Source organism: Chaetura pelagica, unplaced genomic scaffold (genome assembly GCF_000747805.2).
Source record: "Chaetura pelagica isolate M959 unplaced genomic scaffold, ChaPel_1.0 scaffold180, whole genome shotgun sequence".
Classification (NCBI taxonomy): domain Eukaryota; kingdom Metazoa; phylum Chordata; class Aves; order Apodiformes; family Apodidae; genus Chaetura; species Chaetura pelagica.
Window position 1 is genome coordinate 825,118 of NW_009951794.1, and position 16,632 is coordinate 841,749.

The 16,632-nt window shown below is 41.0% G+C and overlaps 2 protein-coding genes across 2 annotated transcripts in view; one reads left to right on the forward strand and one right to left on the reverse strand.

The window, feature by feature from the left end:
- Window positions 1-7,083, forward strand: part of LOC104397302 (urotensin-2 receptor-like) — a gene marked incomplete at its 5' end in the record, with an annotated part of 21,627 nt that extends 14,544 nt beyond the window's left edge. Inside the window, one exon of the mRNA XM_010007257.1 lies at window positions 6,777-7,083. The remainder of the gene's footprint in view (window positions 1-6,776) is intronic.
- OGFOD3 (2-oxoglutarate and iron-dependent oxygenase domain containing 3) overlaps window positions 6,822-16,632 on the reverse strand; it is a gene marked incomplete at its 5' end in the record, with an annotated part of 34,362 nt that continues 24,551 nt past the window's right edge. The window contains one exon of the mRNA XM_010007268.1: window positions 6,822-6,958. Coding sequence (XP_010005570.1) covers window positions 6,822-6,958 — 137 coding nt within the window. The remainder of the gene's footprint in view (window positions 6,959-16,632) is intronic.

Consider the following 16,632-nt stretch of genomic DNA (forward strand, 5'->3'; position numbering starts at 1 on the left):
GAGGGCTGGTTGCAGCCTCTGCCCAAATACAGAGGTTGGCTTTTAGCTGGACCACAGCAATGCTGCAAAATGCTCGGGTTTTATGGAGTTTTTGCATTTCACATTAGTTTGAGCTTTCTAGCTGTTTAGGAACAGTAAATCCTATCTGGTTAGGAAGCATTCTTGGCTATTATCTCAAAAAATAACTTACTTTGATATTTATGGCTAGTACTTTTGAAGGAGACTGAGATGAGATAAGCTCATTAAGTCAAGCATTCTTTCCACACCTAAATGCTTCCCAACAAACAGTATTTCCCAATTTAAAGGCAGCTAATTCAGAGAGAGACCTGAACCACTGCCCTGCTCCAGGGGTCAAGCTGGCTCAGATGTACACATGCTGTCCTCACCTTTCAGGGCCTTCAACACAACTGGAAAATGCTTGTTTCCTAAGTGGTACAGTCTGGTGCAGCTGTACTACTCAATGCATTCAACAAGCATTTCAATATTCAATCCCATTCCCACCCCTATGTACTCCATACCACAAACAAGCCCTCACCAACACGTAGGATATCTAGAGCAAGTAGTGACTGCAGCCTTAGGAGGCAGGTTAATAATGAAGCTGAGCCTTCTTACCTGCTGCACATCTATCCCCTGCATATCCAGATTAATTAAACACATGATATTCTTCATGCACAGGATCAGTCAGGTGGAACTACCACCGCAGATACGGGGCTGGGCTGTGAGTGACAAAGGTGCCCACCTCCCAGGGTGGAAGGCAACCACAGATGTTCAGAAAGGAGAAAAAAATACCAAAAATTAGAGCCTTGAAACTCTGGCTGACAACAGGCAGATCTATCCCCTTTGCACTTCCAAAGAGAAAAATGTTTGGAGCCTCCACAGAACTGTCACAGTGAAGGAGAAGTAATCCAAGTGCAAGATCACTTTTCTCACTTCTTTTTAGTGCAAGGAGTAAAGGGGAGTTCAAGTAGTGACATTAGTGAAGAGATTTTGGATATTTTGCTTTAGGCAAAATAATTATTGCTGCACATCTATCCCCTGCATATCCAGATTAATTAAACACATGATATTCTTCATGCACAGGATCAGTCAGGTGGAACTACCACCGCAGATACGGGGCTGGGCTGTGAGTGACAAAGGTGCCCACCTCCCAGGGTGGAAGGCAACCACAGATGTTCAGAAAGGAGAAAAAAATACCAAAAATTAGAGCCTTGAAACTCTGGCTGACAACAGGCAGATCTATCCCCTTTGCACTTCCAAAGAGAAAAATGTTTGGAGCCTCCACAGAACTGTCACAGTGAAGGAGAAGTAATCCAAGTGCAAGATCACTTTTCTCACTTCTTTTTAGTGCAAGGAGTAAAGGGGATTAGAGGTTTTGGTTTCCTGGCAGCCTTTTAAAGTTTTGAATCACCTGGTACAAATGTGGCCTTCTTTTTGCAGGGTTATTCAGTGAATCACATTTAAAGCCTTAATACACAGAGAGAACTCCGAGAACATGTCTCCTCTTTGGTACCATAAATCACAAATAAAAACATTTGCCTGCTAGAAGGAATGGAAGAAACTACCATCCAGAGCCAACACAGGCAGGATTGCTCCATTAGGACCTGCCATTGTTTATTCCCTCCAGATTTAATGTCTGGATGGCAAGTTAATATGCTGAGGAGGTCTTCTCCAAGGTGTGAATCCTCCCAAAGATCTTACCCTGGCAATGAAAAGCAGTCTCTAACGAAAACATCTAGATTTTTTGATGTGGAGTCAGCAGCAAAATGTCCTGGCATCTACATATGTAGCCTAATATAATTGTATAAACCGAGGAACAAGAGGAAGATGAATTCTGAAGGTGTCTGTCCAGAAAATCATGCCTCAGTAACCTAGCTGCCTTTTCTGTTGTTGTTGTTGTTAACAAAAGAACAGGGAGGGTTTCAATTTTTGAACACTGGAGGCCTATTGCAAGAAACTTCCAGAAAGAAGTAACATGAATGCTCTGTAAATCTCAGCTTTTCTCTAGAAAGAAAAGATTTTTTCAAAAAGAGGTGCTGTGGTTTCAGGCACATGCTCCTTCTGTACTTCTACACCACTGAGTCTTCAGTTTGAAGTCTCAGGTGAAGGTCTCAGTGAAGTGCATTATTAACAACATCTCTGACCTGGCAGCTTATGAATCCAACCAGCCCAGACTCCCTGGGCAGACTCAGGACTATCCAGCAGTAAACCTAGATATTTTGAGATGTTTTGCTTTGTTTGGATGCATCTAAAGGTTAAAAAAAAATAAGGGAGATAGTTCCAGGCTGCTTTATTGATCTCACAATAAGAACCAGCCAAGGAAGGCACTTTTTGTGATCCCATACTCTGATCTGCATGTGTAGCATCTTATTAAAGACAAAGTGAGAGTTCAGAAAGGAGCAGCTCCACCAGCAGTTTCTTTCTGCAAAACAGTCACTGACAAAGAACAGCAACAGAAAGAACAAATAAGTCTCTCTAGTATCTGTTTCAAAATTCAGTACTTACTGTGCACAGGTTATCATTGAAAGATAAGAACACTCAGCAGCTGGCAGCACATCCCTACCTCATCATCATTTCAGCTCTACAGGACAACAGGCAAGATGGAAATAAGCACCTCTGAAATAAAGGGTGTTGTTTCAAGTATATACAAAGCCTGTAATGGAAGAAAAGTAAGATAATATTTTGAAACAAATGAATGCTGAAGAAAGAAAAATCTCAAAACTGAAGCACCACCAGTTTGGAACTGCTGGAAATTCTCCTTAAATTTTAACACACTGCAAGTGCTAAGAAGGTCACAGGGAAAAAGCTGGTTCCTTTTCAGTTCCAGTGAGCCAGGCTATGAATAAATAATGCACTGAGCTTATGTACCCTATTATATATGCTGCAGGTAAAAGCTGCACTGTGCTGGGACTGAATGGAGAGGTAAAAGTGGTTTGAGGGGAGATGATGGACAGAATCCCAGAAAGATATGCAGTTTGGAAACAGGCCAGAGTTATCTTCCTAAGACAGTCCATCCTGACAAGCTTTAGGAGAAGCCACCAACACTCATACGGAAGACAAAAAGTGCCTACACAGAGAGGATAGGGATAACTGGATTGTCATGCAAAGAGAGTTACTGACAGGTTTCAGGAAACAATGTAAAATTTCAGCTTCCTAAGAATCACAGATTCCTAAGAAGTCCGTTCTAGTTGGTAGAATCATGTAATAGAGGATAAAATGGGTGCTAGGTTCACACTAAAAGCTTCATCTGATCACATACCTGTTAATTCTACAGAAGACTCTGATACTCCCCAAAACCTTTGGATGGAAGGGTAGTTTTAATAAGTAGCACAAGTTCACAGAAGTCCTCAGGAAGCCTCACACACTCTTAGTAGGGATTCAAACTGATTTGCTCTCCTGCCATATTTTCTATTTCACCCTGGCACTCTTCACAAAAGCAGACTTTACCTTTCCTTACAAGTATTTTTCTTTCAAAATACAAATCAACATTTCAAAACACTTGGAACAAGGATGCTTGCAGAGACAAGGCTGTAAATTTAACACCAGGTCTTGGCCCCAATTCACACCGAACATGTACTGACCTTTCCTGACTCTGTTTGAACCATGAGGACTCTTCACAAAGGTTCTCACACAACTGGGAAACAGCCAGCCAAAACCTGCCATCACCATCAATTAAGAGCAGTTGTCTGCAGCAGCTCAGCCCCAGATTTATGCTCCTTTAACAGGACAAATCCTGTCCTCAGGGTAATCAGAGTTCTAAGAAACAGAGCCGTGCATTTCCCATAGCAACAGGCAGACTGAACCTGAAAGAGGACAGACAGTAATTCAAATATTCCAAATTCAGAATTATCTCTCAGGAACTAGCAAGAGATACCCTTAATAAAAAGTTATTCAAGGTATTTAAGTGGACTAAAATTAATTAAGCTGGGTTTGTTGCTAATGATCAGTGAATTCTGTAAATTCCACTCTGCCCCAGGAACATCAGCTTTCCTGCAATTACTGTTCCCTGCTGGAGGCTGCCTTCAGAATCTTTTAGATCACACTGAACTTCCTCATTTGCTATTTCATTTCTTCATAGATCTAGATCCTGCTTTTAGGAGTCCAGATATTGAAGCTACCAACAGAAAGATTGTGGGTGGTACTGAAACATAGAGCATGTTAGACTATTATATTGCTTTCAAAAGATGGATTCTCTTACCAGGTACAGCACATGCTTTTCCACAAATTCTACCTGACAGGTTTGGTCATCATATTGACCTCATTACTGAAACCTAAAAACTCCAAAAGACAAATACCAACTTGATTTTATTTCTGAATGACAGTCAATGAACAGCACGGGATGCACCGTGTTCAGGAGATCCTGCAACACACAGGATCTTCAAGAGAGGAAAATCTGAAAGATGATGAACCAAGATCTCCCCCATGGTCTAACCTGAGCTTGTTGAGCAGTAGCTTATAGAGGGCAGCTCTCGAAGTGCCACTGTCATTTAGCACAACTCAAAGCCTGCACAACAGGCTACAAAGGCTACCAAGAAGATGGAGACTCCCTATTTACATTGAATCACATGGAGAAAACACGGGGTCATGGGCACAAGTTGCTCCTGGGGAGATTCCCATTGGACTCAAGACATAAAATTTTCACCCTCAGGACAAACATTGGAATAGTCTCCCAAGGGAAGTGGTGGATTCCCCCACATTAGACAGGTTTAAGTCTCAGCTTGACAGGGTGCTGAGACACCTCATATAAACTGTAGTGGTACCTAGAAAGGTTGGATCAGATGATCCTTGAGGTCCCTTCCAACCTGGCATTCTAGGATTCTGTGACAGACAGAAATAACTAACAAACTTTAAAAAAGTGGTAAAGCAATTTATATGACAAGTGTTGCAGAACAGTCATAGGAGCTAGTGTAGTTAAGAATTTTGGAACATAAGACCTCAGCACGGAGAATCCCAAATCAAATCCACTCCAGTCCATTCATATTTACTCCACTGCTATCAAGTATTTTTGTGCAGAAGGTCCTACACTTGTATCTCAAGGTAACATTAGGAATCAAATTTTAAGCCAGTAAAGCTGCTGAGCTTGGTCTCCCTTCATGTGGACTTAACTATTTGGGTGTAATACAAAAAGGCTTTGAGACAAGTATTTCTATATGGAACCCAAATTACTTTTATTGCCTAATATCCAGCCATTTTAACAATTCTTCATTGCTAGCATGGACAGGGAAGCCTTTTTTAGGCTTGAGAACAAAGAAATGAAATGACAAAAGACTGTTCTTGCTTGTGAGCCAAATGAGAACACTCACTATAGAACAAATCCGAGTGTCCTGTCATCATTGCTCTTTGTACTGATCTTCAGTCTAATACTGATTTCCATAAAAGGGGAAATTAAAACAGAAGTGAAAGCTGTATGCATAAAATATAATAATAATAAAAAAATCAAAGCACATTTCCAGATTTTCAATGTTTCACAGAAATTAGACTATTAATAAAACAAATCAACATGTTTGCTTCTGATTTTGATTGAGAAAAACACAGGGTTTCCTACCTTGTACTTATCAATGCACTGACCTACAAAAATCTTTTGACTGTAGTCAGAAAGCAAAAGTACTTGGCAAGATAATATGTTTGTTACTTTATCTGTGCTGCAATGCAATCATCCCCTCTTCTCTGAAGTCCCTGCAATTTGCTATTCAAGGAACATCCCAACCTAATGGTCCTAGTTAATAGAAAAAAAGTCTTCATACTAACCTGAAAAAGACAAGTCCAAAAGAGCTAGTGAGAAGCTTTCTGAAACAAAACATTGCTTTGGACAAGATAAAACACAGCATTTTCTTCAACATGGTCTTCAGATTACATTGAAAACATGTATTTACTGGACCTGGAAGTGTTTTATTAATTATCAAGCTCCAGCTCATACTGTATCAATTTAAAAGGTGGGTGGACACCAGTTTCCCTCCCACCCCACACACCATAGTCTGATCACCCCTGCCCAGCTCTCCTTTCTAATAATTACTTAATGAGCAGGGTGAGATGGCCAAGCCATCTCCATGAAAAGACCTTAATAACCTCAAGATTGGGCATCCAACAGGCAGACTGATCATTTTCATTATGATTCAGAGCAAAATAAGGTGAGCTGGGAATGCTGCATTCTGATCAGAGGGATCTAATGCCATGACATTCTCTAGCACACCAAAGCATTTGTAATCCAAAAGCAGCAGGTTTTCTGGCTGACCAGATAACTACTGCTGACACTGTACTAACTAATTCCACCTTGTAGCAAAAAATATCTGTAGTAATTCAATTAAAAAGTTCAAGTAAGTCCCAGTAAACAAACCACAGGTGTATTGCCTACTAATGCCCATGCTGAGGATACATTCCTCTCAACAGAAGGTATTTTCAGAAAGGTAACACTCATCTTGTTCTGCTACCTTAGGTCAAGTTTTCTGCACCACATTGATAACTGAAGAGACCAAGTAATTAAACAACAGGTACCACAGCAGCACGGGGACTTGTGGTGCAAAAGACTGTCTTTTTTAAACTGGGGATTTTAATAATAAAAAATATAAAGCCCACTCCAGGATTCTTCTTTGTAGCCTACTTCTTTAGGACACGTTGAGAATACAGTAAATTTAAGGTGGTCTTTAAGGCACTGTTTGCACCATTTATAGAAAAGGACATGTGAAAACAAAATGTATTACAACATATTCATACAACTGGGAAGTCCTAATTAATGTGAGGTTCCAGGAGCTGTTCTCTCCCTCTTTCCTCTCCTCTTGCAGGGCTTCTCTCATTCCGTTTGACCTCGTGTGCCATCCTTGGAGGAATTACACCAAGACTGGATCCCCAATGCCATGGTCTGGGTTGCAGGTGAAGGAGATGGTGATGGCGAAGCGGGTGCCCCAGTGCACCTTCTCCACCCGATGAAGGTTCTCTGACCCAGAGGTGAAAAAGGAAACCCGGCCTGCAAAGACAAAGGATTCCATCAGTGCCATGGAGTCTGCTATCAGCTCTCCACTCAGTTTTGCTCTTGTCTCAGTCCAGCTGTTCCCTAGCTACCTGACAATCCCCAGGTCACTACACAGACAAACTGTTATGAGCTTATGCTGCACTCTGACAGCTTTATGTACTGTTTAAAATGGACGTTGATCCTCTGTGCTGCAGAGCTGGAGACATCATGCCATCATAGCTCATTGTTTATAAAAGGCAGGAGGAGGCCAAGATCATCTGAAGCCAATTCTTAGTTGCCTCAAAAAAAAAAAAAGTGCAAGCAACTCTAGTGACTGTCAAAGTGTATTGATTTCCTCCCTTCTTCCCTTCTAGTCTGGGCTCTAATTTTAGACCAAAGAAGGAGGAAGTACTAAAAGGTGACACAAAGCCTTCAGTGACAAGATGCTCAGCAGGTTTACAAGCTGCTGTGGCAGTTTATCACCTTTGTACCAAGTATTTGCTCTAGCTTTTCTTGCACAGTCTGTTCACTCACTGCTCAGCCAGGTTAGAAAGTTATCTATCAGGCACATATAAATTCATTTTCCTTAGAAAGTCACTCCCATCAATGCACTGCCTTAGAAATTGCTTTTTAGATGCAGCTGCTTGCTCCTGTGCTTCACCCTGTCCCAGCATTGACCACCACCCTGCCCTGGGGCTCTCCAGGCCTGAAGTGGCACCAAGATGAAAGGCAGTTACTTTGATGACAGCAGCAGAGGCTGTGTTAGCATCACACTTGATGAACAAGCAGAATGAAGCCCTCTGCTCTTCCATGTTATTAGTGTTCTGCAAACACAAGAGCTTGATGTTTAACAAGTAATTCAGAACTGACACAACTCTGCAGGACTTCTCCTGTTCTCCTGAGAAGGCTGGTGACACTCATGCACAGCTTTTCATTCCAATAGCACGTGGGTTTCCCATTCTGGTCTTTTTCCACTGTTCAAATTAGATTTAAGTTTGTTATCACAGGGAACTCATATTGACAATCTAACTCTGCCTGGGACTCATTCACAATCAGGCAAAATGAAACACAGACCTACTTAAAATTTACACAAGATCAACTATTCCAATGATCTCCACTGCAGAAGTGGATACCAGACAAAGCTGGTTTTCTAACAAGTGACCCAAAAGATCCAGAAGTTATTTTGCTTGCATATTCCTAAGCAGCACACATGGGAGATTTGAACAAAACTAGATTGTTCCCATGGAGCTCAGTTTACCCACTCAACTCTGAAGCCTTTTTGAGCCTTGCCCATTTAGCTGCAGTTCACATTTAATCTTTCACAGCCCACAGTCTCCTAACTGCCAAGCAGAAGTCACATCACACTGATCTCTGCCTGTGGCTGCACAACAATAATTGGAGAAGCTATAGATACATATAAAATAGTTTAATTTGTATGCACAGCTCATTTACACTTTGGTGTCCTGCTTTTCTGGATGAAAGACTAAATGAAAGTAAAGCAATTCCTGTGAGCCTTGCAATGAACAGCACTACTCAAGGATTTCATACAAAGTCCCTGTGGCATGATTTTTTTTCTTTTAAGTCTCATTTCAACATAATTCAAGTACTTCATTATCAGTACCTCACCCAAAGCTTTGCCTTAAACTGATTTTCAAGTTTTTTTGTTTGGTCTCTTACTAGAAGTACTAGCAATTCAGTTAAGTTTCAGTGTATTGCTTAAGCCAGTTAAATTGGATTTTTTGGCTATACAGAATGTCTTCTAACTTAATAAATATGTCTTCATATATATGGTATCTTGTACCACGTTGTGCATCTGGTCCCATATCTGTCAACTGGACTTTCCAAGTCACTGAACAAGCCTGAAGTCAGTTTTTAAAGATAGTGTAAAAGAAATTATTCCTAGAGAGGAAAAACTAACTTCCACTGCAAAATTTTGAAGAAAAAGCACACTCCCTACAGAGTACACTATTCTTAATAGTATAAATATTGAAAAAAGGGGAAAGCATGTTAATTCCAGTCCCATCTGACAAAACTTTCAAGGAATATATGGCAATATCATTATCCAGAAAGTCCTGGAGGATGAGAAGCTAAAATAAAGCTGTACCATTACTAGAGGGAAGACTTCTAGGACTTTTAAGCACACTGAGACTGGTCCCTTCATAATCTTGCTTCAATACACAGTATATGGAAACCACTTCAAAAATTAAACCACTAGAAGCAAGGAAGTAGGTCAGGACCAAGCAAGTATCTTGAAAGAGCATGGACCTACTCCTAGGCATAATCTGTTCCTGTTGTAGCTGTTGTTGAATCGTTTTTGAAGATTTTAAACACTAAAGTTCCATAGTATGAACCAAGTTAGTAGGACCACACAGAATATGGGTCTGGCTTTAGCTGTGAGGTTGCGTTCTAAGTGTTTTAAAGTGCACTTTAAGTGTCAAACACAATGAGTGCAGCTGTGACAGGACCTCTCTCCTTGTGCATGGAGAGGAAGACATGCACAGGGCAGTTCCACTGAGCCCTCCAGACTATAAAATACTGATAGAGTGAATGCTGAGCTTTACAGAGATTAGTGTTGTACTACAAATGCTGAGTGGCTGTGCAGCCATTCATTGCAGATACAAGTATATATGAGCTTACAGTTTCCTGATGAAACTGTTTTGAATGACAAAAGCTCAGGAGAAAGTGTGTAAAATTAATTTCCTTTGTCCTTTTCTTTCATTATTTAATAACAGCCTCAAATCACTCTTTCAGTTTTCTTCTCCCCTCCTCTGACCTGCCTGCAGATTTCTTTCAAATATACTCTTCTGCTTGAGTAAAGAAATCTTGACTACTTCCTCCTGGCACATCATTTCAGTTTGATTTATCAAGACTTACTGTTAAGTGTAAGCTTTGAGATCACAGCTACTACTCAATGCCATTTGATAGTATATTACCTAACAAAAAAAGAGAGTTCTTAATCCCTGGTCCCTTAAGACATGAACTTTTGGTGAGGAAGAAACAGCAAAAGGATCATCTTCTGTCTTTGAGGTGCACACTTCTAAGCTTTCAGAAGGAGGTCAGACTCTGAGCTGTGTTCTGAAGGATGAAGATTGGAATGGAGGTGTTGTGGGGTTAGAAGTGATGCCAGGGGCAAACCCCAGAATATTTGGCTTTTTCCACTCAGATAGATTTGTCATCTGAAAAATATTTCATCCCAATTGTGAACATTTGACTCATTTTCCCCAATCACTGCAAGATGCAAAAAACTCCATTGCTTCTTTAGCTTCATGATGCTTTTTGACTAGTACTTCAACCTGAGGAAAAAGTTTCAGATCTGTAATTCACAAGGAACCATGGGCTGCCCTCTCACATCTACTACCTATCATCTCCTCCTCACCTCCACTTCCCATTCCATGGGAAGTTCATCAGGCAGAGCAAACCACAGCAAGCAGCGCAGCACAGCAGAGCAGTTAGTGCTGTTAACACTTGGACATCCAGCCCCCCAGTTAGATAAAAATACATTTTGTAGGCACTTCTAGCCATGCTCTTCTATCTTTTTTGCCCCCCAAACCACTAAATATTTTTTTATAGCTCTTCCAAGATTTCCACCAGGCTATCTAGTAAGAGGGGAGTGAAACATACTCCAGCCTAGTTCCTATGGAAGAGAGCAACCATGGATTAGAGGTTCCTCCCACTTGTTCTTACCTTTCTTATTAGAAGAGGAAAAAACAAAATAATTTGAAAGATTTGTGGTAACCTCAAGACCTACAAGAGCCTGTTTCTATGCTTGCCCTGCATATCTCTACAGGCATAGAAGCAATTAATCCTTGCCTTTGATCTCTATTTGACAACAATACCTGGATCTATGGCTTTTTTTCTCTTCCTTTCCATGTTTTCTCTGCTTTCCACCATGAAGTGCTAGTCGGTGCATTTCAAGGTGGGCGTTTGGTCCAAGAAAAGCTTAGCTGAGGAGCTTCTGTTCCTTGCAGACTGCAGGTGTCGTTGTCCTGCAATTGCTCCCTTTCTAGTTCAGACACACCTTCAGCTCTGCTTCCGCACTAAGATCAGTTGAGAGGCTTCATCCATAGGTGGAGCTGCTTCTCAGTGCCTCTTTCTGCAGCCCTTAGGCAGCCACACAAGTTCTAAAAACTTAAAAGAGTAAGCAGAGTATTGAGGATGGAAGAACTAATGCCATGGAAAACAGATGCAAACTCATGTGAGGACACCACCCTCTCACTGACTGAGGGCGAGGAGCTGCCAACAGGCTCAGCTCTGCAGCAGCCATCAACACTGAGCCTGGCCCCTGCTGTCACTGGCACCAGGCAGGCTCTTCAGTGCTGTCAGGCTGAGAAAAGCTCGTGAAGTGAAAAACAGGAAAGGTCTTGCTCCTCTTACAGGGAGCAAGTATTAGAGGTAGCCACTTACTCTCCTGATTTTTTGAGAACCAATTTTTGCACTGATCTGCAGGAATTGTTATTTATGAAGGCATAAAGGGCCAGTCACCAGCTCCACTGCTAGGAATTGTATGTGATCCTAATTTAGATGAAGCAACACTTATTTTTAGGAAGAATACTTACAGCAGCAAAAGCAATGGGTATTTCACTAGGCAGCAATTACATCCCATTTAATTACTCAAAACCACTGGAGGAACACATGTATTAACTCTGAGCTTTTGCTTTTCCCCACTTTCACTTCCCTGGGTTTTAATCACATTCATAATTGCCCCTTAGCAATGAATTCTTTCTAGATGTACTCACAAAACATGACCACTGTGAGAAGCAGCACACAGGTGAGGAAGAATTGTGCATTCAGCTGCATATCACAGTAAAAACATCTATAACCCCATAAGGTTTGCTCTCAGAAAATTTTATCCATGTGGAATTTTAACATTCAGTTGCACAAGGAATATACAAAGGAAACAATTTGCCCTTCATATTTAACTGACTTCAGCCAAACCTCTTACTCCCATTTGTTTCTTGTCTCTAAAATGAAGCAGTGCTGACCTATTCTAACAGGGTCCCTGTGAAAGTTAATTAGTAAACACTGTTTCAATACTTCAGTTAACACATGTTCTGTTTTACAAGTATTAAAAATACCCTCTGTTGTTCCTACTCTGGCTAGAGAAAAAGTAGCAAGGCATGCCAGATGAAATTAAAACAAGATGTAGGGAAAATATGAAAGGACCCTGAGAACCATACAAGTATTAACACACCACACTGCTCATATGAAAAAAATGCTACAAGATTATTATGCCTCTGTTATAAATTCATTGTATAACTTAGTCAGCAGAGACCATGAGAGGTCCTCTGGTCCAATTCCCTTTCTCAAATCAAGGCCAACTTCTAAATTATAACCAACTTCCGAGTTCCATCAGGGTGCTCAGGGCCACATCATCAGCACACGAGTGCAGCATTCAGACACTGTTTCCCAGGTATGTTTATTTTGCTGCCCCCACATCTTCTGTGTCTGATTTTTGAGCAGGGGCCATGGAGCAGATGGTCTCCAGAGGTCCCTTCCAACCTCAGTTATTCTGGTTACACATGGAACAGGCTGTTCATGTTAATACCAACTTTGGCAAATGCTCTTTGCAGCATGCCTGGTTTGCCACTGGATTCCAAGCCCCCTCATGCTCCCATCCTTCACATGGGGCTACCACTTCTGCTTTTCTTGGCAGCACCTCCTGGCCCTTCTAGTTTAATTCACTGTCACATTTCCTTGTGAACTCCTTGGCTCATGAGACCATCGAGGAGAAACTGCAAATTATATGTTAGATTAGCTCCACTAACACTAAATAATGCAAGTAACGGATTGATAATTGTCCCCTTATTCTCCTCCTTGGTCTGCTTCAACTGTGGCTGGACAGCAGGGGAGGGCAGAGGTGGCAGGGCTGGGGGAATGTCAGAGGTCTCACCTCCACCCACTGTCCACAGCAGCTGGTCGAGGGCACTGGAAAGACTTGAGCTGCTGCTCAGGAAGAAATGAAGCCACTCATCTGCCTGATTAAAAGGAAGCAGGAACAGTTTACTTGGCACTACAGATCTATTCAACATCTTTCATCCTGTGCACTGACAGCTTTGACTGTCAGCTTAACATTTATCAGCTCTAAATGTTAATCAGGAAAGAAGGAAAAACTGCTCATCTGCTGAGTGACACCAAGACAGAAGCACTGCTGGGCAAGCTGCACAAACACAAATTGTGCTCTCATCCTTGTCATCTGTTTAGGATTAATTGCCAATTCATTCTCCTGTAAAGTACCCAAGATAAACTGCCATATAATTAAGAAAATAATATGGCATTTTCTGTAATCACACCATAAAAAAAACCCAACACACCTTATTTAACAAAGATGCCCATTCAATTACTTATTAAAAAAATGTAGAATGGGGCAAGCTTTCCACAAGTCCTTATCTAGCGCCCACACAAGTAACAGGGAATAACAGCATCTGTGAGTGCCCTGATCTATGGTGTAGAGAGGGTGCCAGAAGAGAAGGCACAAGCTTTTCTAAACAACTTTGCTATATATATGCCAAGCACAGAAGCAGAAAGCAGCCTGTGGCCTAAAAATCCTGCAACAGGTACCTAATGAAGCCCAGTTACAAGCTTTGTCCACAATTTATTCACTAGAAAGCAATGACTTATAAATATAATCACTGATTCACACACACCCCCCCACAGCCAGTTTGTGATTGTAGAAGTCTGGTCAATACTTTAAAAAGTACTTGCTTCTATTTAAATTCAGAAGCATCTGGAATGAAAACTTCCAAATTAGTTTTAAAGAAACTAATGTAATTATTTCCTACTGGAAGCATATATGAGTATTTTTAAACTTCAGCAGAATCCCTGCCTGCTTCTCTCCTATCAGCACAGCTGGTTGCTCAAAATAATAGTTTTTGCTCTGTACATTAAGTCTGAAGGTGTGACAACCTACAACTATTTAGGAATGAGAACTGCAGACCATTTCTGAGTCTCACCAATGTCTTTTGGCTCCATTTCTTCTCCCCATAGCCAAGAGGACAAGGAAATCTCTTCTGCTCTGCCTTCCAGTACTCAACCTCACCCAGCAGGTACACCTGAATCTGCTCTGTTCCATGTTAGAACACTCTGGGCAGCTACAGAAGGCTTCTAAATTGGACTCCTACAAAACAGCCTCTCCAAGAGAAGCCTCTAAGAGCAAAGTGTTGTCATTTCAATCACATGAAATACACCCAGATGATCAATTTTATTTTTCTTGACCTTGCTAAACACAACATATCAAGTAGAGCTGTGGTCAAATCAAGTAGATGCCTGAGTTCTAGGTTTTGGACTTCTGATAGTGAAGGAATTCACCTTCATTTAGTAAATCACTAAAGCATAAAAGCAAGGGTAACTTCTGCTGCACACTTCAATAACGTGGCCTTTAAATAAAAAGATTTCATTATGGCATCTATGGTGTGTTAGATGAACACTCACAAGCATATGAACCAAGAAATGGAACATCATTACTGGACTATAGAGTGTAGCACAGCTCGGACCAGTAGTTAAACTGGTATTTTGTTTTATTGCATCTGTTACATTGTTACATACAAATTTAATCAGGTAACTGGTGGACTCCAATTTGCCTCTGCTCCCTCTTTCTGCCTTCAGCTTTGCTGCTTATTTGTCCAGCAGTATCAAATACAATTTGTGAAACAGTGGCTTGTACATGCATTGCATAAAGCAAAGCCCTGTGCAGCAAGCAAGGAACAGCACATAAGGTGCATGATACATGTGTTCATTTTGAAGTATTTTATACCAGGGGGAAAAAAGCCTTAGAGGCTGATTCCCAACATTGAGTGTGCTTCACAATGCTCTGCGGAGCACTAACACCTGGCATCTGTTTCAGTCCCCCTGTCCATGCCCCCTTTAATCCTTTCAATGGCCCAGCTAGTCTAAAATGACTATTACTGTCCTCAACACCAGATGCCCTCAATAAAAACATGGATTTTATATGAATAAAAGCAAATAGACACCACATTAAGTGCAGGTCTGACCTGTACATCCCAAGTACCTTTTGCTTTATGAGCCCAATGGAAAGATTATTTCACTTCATGCCATCATAAACCTACCACAAAGCACCACTGAAATACAAATCTGGAGTCTGGAAGACAGTTATCCTTCCATGGAAAAGAAAACCAAAAGCAAAATATTCAGAGTTCTACAAAGCAATGAGGAGCTATTAAGCTATTTTCTACAGTGTTTGTCACAGCTGCAACAGATCCTCCTTTTTCTACCATTTTTCTCTGCAATCATCTACCAGACCCAGATGCAATTTTTGACTAGTTTTGCAAAGCAGCAAGAGCTGCTGTTGTACAACCCATGGACTTTGCAGAGCTGGTTACTGCTGAGCTGCTAATGCCAGCTCCATTTATTCTTCTCTAGGACTGGCAGTGACTCACCTCTATGGACTTTTTAAAAATCATTTTCAATTATTACGGATTTAACACCAAGATGTGCTCCAGTTTTACTGACTGGAGCAAAACTAAAGCTCAGAATGCCAGGAGATTATCATGATCCAGAGTGAATCTGGACGATGCAGATTCATTGTAAAGAAAGATGAGCCTACCTGTACTTAGTGGGGGAAAAAAATAAATCCAACATTCCATAACATAAGAGGGATTATTAAATATATGCTTTAAACACAGCTCACACCTTGTGTTGCTGTGGGACTTGTGAATTTGGAGATCTTACTTTACATGTCATTGCACTTTGTCACTATGCTGCATTCCTTCAGCCTGTACCAGTGAATTCCTTCAAATTGATTTTTTAAAGAGCTCACTAAAAGATAGGACAAATTCCCACCACTTCACTTGGAGTACTGCACTTAGTATCACATTACAGGATCTGAGGGTCATGTGATACCTAATCACTGCAATAAAGCTACACTTATCTCAATGAACATACACTCAAGACACCTTGAAGCCCCCACACACTCTTCAATATTTGTTTTTCCTCACCTGGACAGAAAAACTAATGGCTCAGCCCTTGACCACAAGCTTTTTTCCATTCTAAATGAACAATAAACCAACTGCACAAGTTCCCAAATAGCTCATACCTTCATCAAATATCTTTACTCTTTCAGAAACACACAGTTCTGACAGCTATGAAAATATGCTAAATTTGATATTCAAGGAGGTCATTTTTCACTCTCCAATATACAGAATTCATTTGGCACCACGGATTATTTTCTTCCACAGACACACAAAAGTGATTGTGACCTTTCCTTCCAGCCTTCTGTAATAAAAAACTGGTATGAAAGAACAAACTCCCCTGGGAGTTGAAAATAAGTACAGAAAAGCTGACCTTAAAACCAAGAAGCACACACGAAAATAAGAAACACAACTGGTACTGGGATTTAATTCCAACCACAGGGTTTCACCTTCACTTTATCACAAAGTGAAGCCTGTGACCTGTCTAATACTCACACAAGACTCTTGAAAATTAGGACATTTTAGATACAGTTTATACTGACAGCAGCACAAAGCAGTAGCAGCACAAAGCACACCACTGAAAAAGGGATGTCCTGATGTCTGTCACTTATTCTTAATCCTCCTGTATCTATTGAGGGTTACTAATACAGGTCCCAGGCAAGCAAAGCAAAATTACTGTTGAAAAGGCCATGGATTTCACTTAGGTGGACCTAATTCTAAACTTTACTCTGTTTCTTTTGTCTCCTGAACATAAGTTACCCCTGG